At 40.7% G+C, this 6,191-nt stretch overlaps 1 protein-coding gene across 4 annotated transcripts in view; it reads left to right on the forward strand.

Annotated features, from left to right (window-relative positions):
- fras1 (Fraser extracellular matrix complex subunit 1) overlaps positions 1-6,191 on the forward strand; it is a 257,602-nt gene that overhangs the window by 140,539 nt on the left and 110,872 nt on the right. For all 4 annotated transcript variants that reach the window (XM_046034200.1, XM_046034201.1, XM_046034202.1 and 1 more), the window contains one exon: positions 2,560-2,700. In XM_046034200.1, the coding sequence (XP_045890156.1) occupies positions 2,560-2,700 (141 nt within the window). The remainder of the gene's footprint in view (positions 1-2,559; positions 2,701-6,191) is intronic.

Here is a 6,191-nt window from a genome sequence, read left to right on the forward strand (position 1 = left end):
CCCACAGGGAGATCCAGAAAAGCTGCTGGGGAAAATGACATGTAGGCTTTTCCCTTTTGACCTTATAGCCTAATAAGTTGTTATAGACCTAATAAGTTATTAGAAAATAGGTAAGGTGAAAGATGGAAACCTGATTACTAGTTGAGTGTAAGTTACTGCAGATTGATTAAGGAGAATGAATAGAAGTGATTTATAACACAGGATCACAACTTCCAGTTTAGATAACAGTCAAGTCGGACTGAGAACAGCAAGAGTTTTCTCAATGTATTTGAAGCTCCACTGTCAGAGCAGTTGTCTGTTGCATTGCCATTTCCTCAAAACTGTCTCTCACAGATGTGCATACCATAACACAGCAGAATCAATGTGAATGATGCGTTAAGGCACTTCAGAGGAATGAGATATAACCATCCACTTGTGTTTCTGCTGTGTAGCACACAGAACTCTCTGCTGCACTAATGTAATGATCAGCTCTGTGCTGTACCGGGAGGAATATTCGTCGAAGGCACCCAGGAGCACTCACACCCCCAAACTCATCGACTGCGTCCACCTTAAATTATGATCCTATCAGCGCGAAACAAAGTAATGAATCCGACTCTTTGAGCGCGTGAGCCAGATAATGTGTGATGAGAACGCCTGCGCACATGAATTTGGGTATTACAGGAATCAATATGCGTTTTTAACAAATTAGATATCCATGCTGCAATAAAAGAATGAGAGGCTGCCTATCATTCTTATTCTCTCCTCTCATTAATCAAATAAGTTTGACAGGAAACCCCTTTAATATGCCTCTAAGTGTGTGTGTTTTTTTTTTTGACTGTTGATATTAAGGTTTGTGCGAACTGAATGTGAACATCAGACCAAGATGAGTCCTAGTTGGTGGTGTGTTTACGGATGAACAGACATGTTGGTGGGTGGTAAACCCAATTACGGAAACATATAGTTTGTCTTCTCATCTCAGCTAACCAATTAAGTTGCCATATTTGATGGAGAACAAGGGGATTATGGGTAGGCAGCGAGGAAAAGGTGGGCGATGATGGGACGTCAGATTGATGGTTTCGACTGTAACTGTCGTGACATTTGAAGGTTGTCACTCTGACGCTGAGGTGTTCCTAAAGGGTAAATGTTTCTGTAGGTTCACACACACGCACGCACACACACACACACAAACACACACACACACAAACACACACACTACAGTGTTGGCTCAGGTAGAGCACCAGCATGCTCCTGCCAGTGGCTGTCATGCAGAATGTAAACAAGAGCCGGATACAGCTGACAGCCCTCTCAAAGAATCCAGAGAGGAGTAATTATAAACACACACTTAATTCAGTGCATACACAAACACACTTGGTGCTCCTGGCCGGTTGGTGACAGGCCTTTTGTCTTTCATTCCCACCACCACCTCCAGCCGTCGTTGGGTTCTTGGCTGCCAGAGCTGATAGCGCTGCTCAGCTATTTGTCTTCGTGCTGCCAAAACAGACATCAAAGGCTGCACAAAAGGCCGCTTTCAGGGCAGCAGTGGTGTGGATTGAAGGGTGTCGGGGCATCTAGGGAAAGGGTAAATAATCCAGGGACAGAGCGGTTGCATGGATTTGAAGCCAAGTGTAAAAAAAGAAGCAATGTTGCAGTTGCCCAAAACATCACACATAAAGCTGAATTACTGGTTAAAAACGCAACTGTGAAAAGAAGCCAGCAAACTAAGTCAAATGTATTCTTTTATTGTTATCTTTATCTTTACTTCTAAATTAAAATTGAATTAGTTTCCTCTGCCTATTATTGATTAATTACATATTTATTTCCTTGCTTTTATTTGGAGCAAAGTTTCCTGGTGTAGCTTTATCTCCCTACCTGCAACTTCCAAATTCTTCAGAAATGAATCATCCTAAAATGATCCGTGTGGAAGTTTTATTTCATTCTCTATACTAAATAGTCCAAACTAAGGAGTGGAGCATATTTCAGAAGTATTTGCTGGCTTGTGGCCCTCTTGGATCAGGCTCTCTGAGTTGGCACTGACTCTGGTGTTAATGCGTAACTTCTGATGGGTGAAGCTGGCTGCTGTCCTCATGTGAGTGTTACATTACTTCTAAGTGGCAGAGCTGAATAAAATCTATTGAGAATCAGATTCCAAAAAATGCCAACTGGGATGGAACAAGATACGGTAGTGTGGCCGCAGGATAACAAATATAGTGGCAAAATGGGCTGCAGTTCAGGCCTAGATGTATAGACTTCACTTGTTTTTATTTTTAAGTGTATACCTTTACAGCAATAAGAGCAGTCATCCTTCATTCAGATTTGATGCACATAATCTGCATTTCTACAGTAGATCTAAATTAGTAATATACACAGCAAAACAATCCTCAGTTGACTTCCCACCCTAACAGTACAGTCCAGGTTGCTCCTGGGTGCTTAATAGTAGTAGTAGTTTATTCTTCTCATTGAGTCTATGGGAAAGTGGTGAGGAAGCACAGCTGGGGCTCGAACACCCTTTGTCTCTGGCCATGGCTTTATATGTTGTTTTTTTGTGGTGAATATGAAAACTGTTCTCTGTGTCCTTTTCAGAGTGTGATCCCTCTTGCTGGCTCTGTACTGGGCCATCTGCAGACAACTGTACGTCCTGTCCCTCTCCATCCAGCCTGCACGAGGGCCGCTGTGTCTCAAGCTGCCCGCAAGGCTTCTTCATCCAGGACAACCAGTGCCAAGGTGAGAGGGAACACGCACATATTTTTATTTCTATACTTGTGAGGACACCAATTTACATGATACATCCACTTGTCCCCAGCTTAACCTTAAACCATAACCCTAAAACCAAAACTCTTATACAGCCCTTTGAAAAGGTGAGGACGGGACAAAATGTCCTTGCTTTCCAAAGATGTCCTTACTCTCAATGTCAGAAGCTGTTTCTCACAAAGAAAGCAGTGCAATAGCACACACACACACAGATTTCACTATCCGTGAAATCTCCACTCTATTTTCTTGCAAATCTTGATTCTTGGTATTCATGCCTATTATAGTGTTTTATAATACAGTTATGTAACAGATGCTTTAACTTCCTCAAATATAATTAAACAATCACTGTTGTCATTGTCATTAATAGTACCTCTACACCAATAAGACTATGATCAAGATAAATGTTATTCTCACACCAGTGGGACTATTATTACTGTTGTTATGGACTGTAGCTTGCCTGCAGCTGTTGATGCCTCGGTCTAAAACTTTAATCAATAATAAACCACAGATGCTGTAAAACATTGCAATTATTGGCTCACCTTCTTTGACCCAAAGAAACTTGTTTCCACAGTAGTGTAAGTAAGAAAACATGTCCAAAATGTTTTTTCCTGATTGACAGGTGCACGTGGTTAACACCACTGAGACACTTTTACTGGAAGGAACAGAGGAATAAAATATCTTCTGCATATTGCGAGGAAGTCTAATGCAAACAAAATTCAAATAATAAAGGTACGATTCCAGCAGTTTTCATGAAGGTAGGCAGGTTTTCTTTGAATGAATATAGACCATTTAAAATTTAAAATAAGATACACCATACATTAGCAAAACTGTAATTGTACTGACACTGACTTTGCATTCAGACCAAACGCGAATTTAATCCTCTCCTCTTGTTTATCGCTGGACTACTGCCAAGTGTTCACACACAATAACATAACGCAAATAAACACAATCCGTGATTACTACAGCTGTATGAACCCAAAGTACATGAAGTAGTAGTCCAACAGAGCTCCGGGTGCTCGACGCTAACAACATCAGTGGAACCGGATGTGCACGGAAGATCGCTGCCGAGAAGTTCCAGTGAAGATAAATCAATGTTGGAATCCCAAAAACTAAAGTAAAAAGCTAATTTAATGAAAGCAGTTAACTCCAAGCTCATCCCGCGGGTAAACAGCGTAGTCTTCAGGGCATAATCCAATCCGACTTTGGGTGTTTATGTGTTCAGTGCTGCTCTGTCCTCGACTTCTCCCCCAAGTCTAGCAGTTCTCCGTAGGCCAGCGGCATTTTTCTCCTCCTCTCTGCCCGGTCCTCTCCACACAATGTTCCGAAACCATCAGTGACGTCCGGACAATCTCAACACTGACTGGCTCAAAACTTTGACACAAAATTTGTTTGGCTAACTTCGGAGATAGGTGTTAAAAATCTTGTTAGTGTTCACCACATAATTTCATTTTTTGTCAGATAAGGCCTGTGGTGAAAGTTTTGAACAGATTGGTGATGAAGTGGGATCAGTGAAGGTGTACTTCAAGGTCAGATTTAATCCTAGACATCAAAAGCTCTACATAGCAGCAAGCTAAATACCGTAGATAAAATATAAACATGTGGTGTTACATGTACAATAGCTAATACAGCATGTTAACAACTGAAATAGCTGGGGGGACATGCAGAAGAGCAGGGCTCTTCTGCATGTCCCCCCACCGCCTCTTTAATGAAAATTCATTTGTTCTAATCTCCCATTCATTACATCTGCTCAGTTTACCATCTCTGACCTCATTTAAAGCAAGATGACCCCTTCTATCTCCCATCTATCAGTGTTGTCTTGAGGCGTACTCATTTTTATTGTTTATCTTGAGGAAAACATAAACCTTTTTGAAAACATCATTGAATCTTCAAACTCTGGCTGAGTTATTGAAATGGCAGACACAAACAGATACCTAGACACTTAAGAAGAATGATGGGCTCGGATTTCCTTTCTCCCCGGGATACCAAAATAAATAGGGTTTGCTTACTTGGCCCTCAGTGTTGATTGGCTCATTAGAAGCTACCCAGATACCTTGAAGAGGTATTGTATTTCTGTCTGAAAGATAGTAAACTTTTACTACAAAGTTTTGGTGCTGGTGACTTGTCACGCTTGGCAATAAACAATGTGTAGTTAAAGCTCCTTTTAATCAATATTTTTTTATAATGGCAATTAATCAAATGACTATGAGTAATGGGAAAGGGTGGCTCATGGTGAGAAGACCGCAAGAATTATCATCAACTCTGCATTTCTTTTAAGCCTCTTTTGTTTAATAGTTTTTTGAAATTTTAGTTTTACTGTAAGTTTCAATCTCAGAGTTTTTCTCAACCCTGTTTGCTGACAGGCAAATAAGCTCTGATTAACCCACCAGCTGGTTAAGAAAGAGGAACATCTAGATCTAAAGCAGAGCTTAAGGGAGAGGAAATATTGGATTCAGGATCAGGTGGCTAGAAATTAGAAAAACAGATCTAAATGAATGATGACGTTGCTTTGTGTGTGGTGGATGTGTAACTTGGCAACTATTTGCTTACATATCTGCAATAACAACTTTATAAGATGATAATATGTTAAGGATGTTTGTTTTTAGCTTGTTTTGGAGTTCCTCTGCCCCCAATTAACTTCTAAAATATATTAATTAATGTGTTAGTTAGTTTAAACACAAGAAGCAGATAGATTGTGGTGGCGCCTGTCTTTGCATGGGTTTATTAATAACATGCGTTTTAAGGCTGTGGAAAAGGGTTTCCATACAATTTTGTGTAATAAATTGTCAGTTAGGAATAGGGTAAGGGTTTGGTGGGTTTGAAAACATTTCTTACATGAGAGTTTTTCTGGATAAAGACACAGTGTGGTAAACAGTGACAGGAACTGAATGAATACCAACTTTGACCAAATGGTTGTGTAAAGGTTCTCACTCTGGAAAATTATTTCTTAAATATCTGTCTGCTGCAAATGTTGTACCTGATTTCCCTCTCTTTTGTGAGTGGATGGCCATAATACCAAATAGTGCATTAGTGTTAGTACCTAATGACTAACACCTCAAAAGCTTACAATGTGCTTGATGGTTGGAAACACAGTTACAGTACTTAATAAAAACCTCTGTCATATGTTCATACCCTCTTCTTCCTCTTCTTCTTTCTCTTAAATCCCATTTTCTTCCGTTTCAATCTTCTTTTCTATTCTCCTTTCCTTAACTCCAAACTCTCTCTTCTCCTCTCCTTCTCATTTATCCCCTCTTCTCTCCTTCCTCTCTGTCTTTCCCCACCCTTCTCCCTCGCCTCCTTTTTTCAACTCTCTTCTCTTCCATGCCTCCTTTCCCCCACATTACTCCTCCTACATCCTTTCTTCCCTCCATTGCGCCTTTCCTGTCTCCTGTGTCCTTCTCACCTAACTTTCATTACAACTTTAACCTATTTTCTCCCATACCCCCCCCCCCCCCGTGCCCCCCCCC

This window comes from Micropterus dolomieu, linkage group LG21, assembly GCF_021292245.1.
Source record: "Micropterus dolomieu isolate WLL.071019.BEF.003 ecotype Adirondacks linkage group LG21, ASM2129224v1, whole genome shotgun sequence".
In the NCBI taxonomy this organism is placed as follows: domain Eukaryota; kingdom Metazoa; phylum Chordata; class Actinopteri; order Centrarchiformes; family Centrarchidae; genus Micropterus; species Micropterus dolomieu.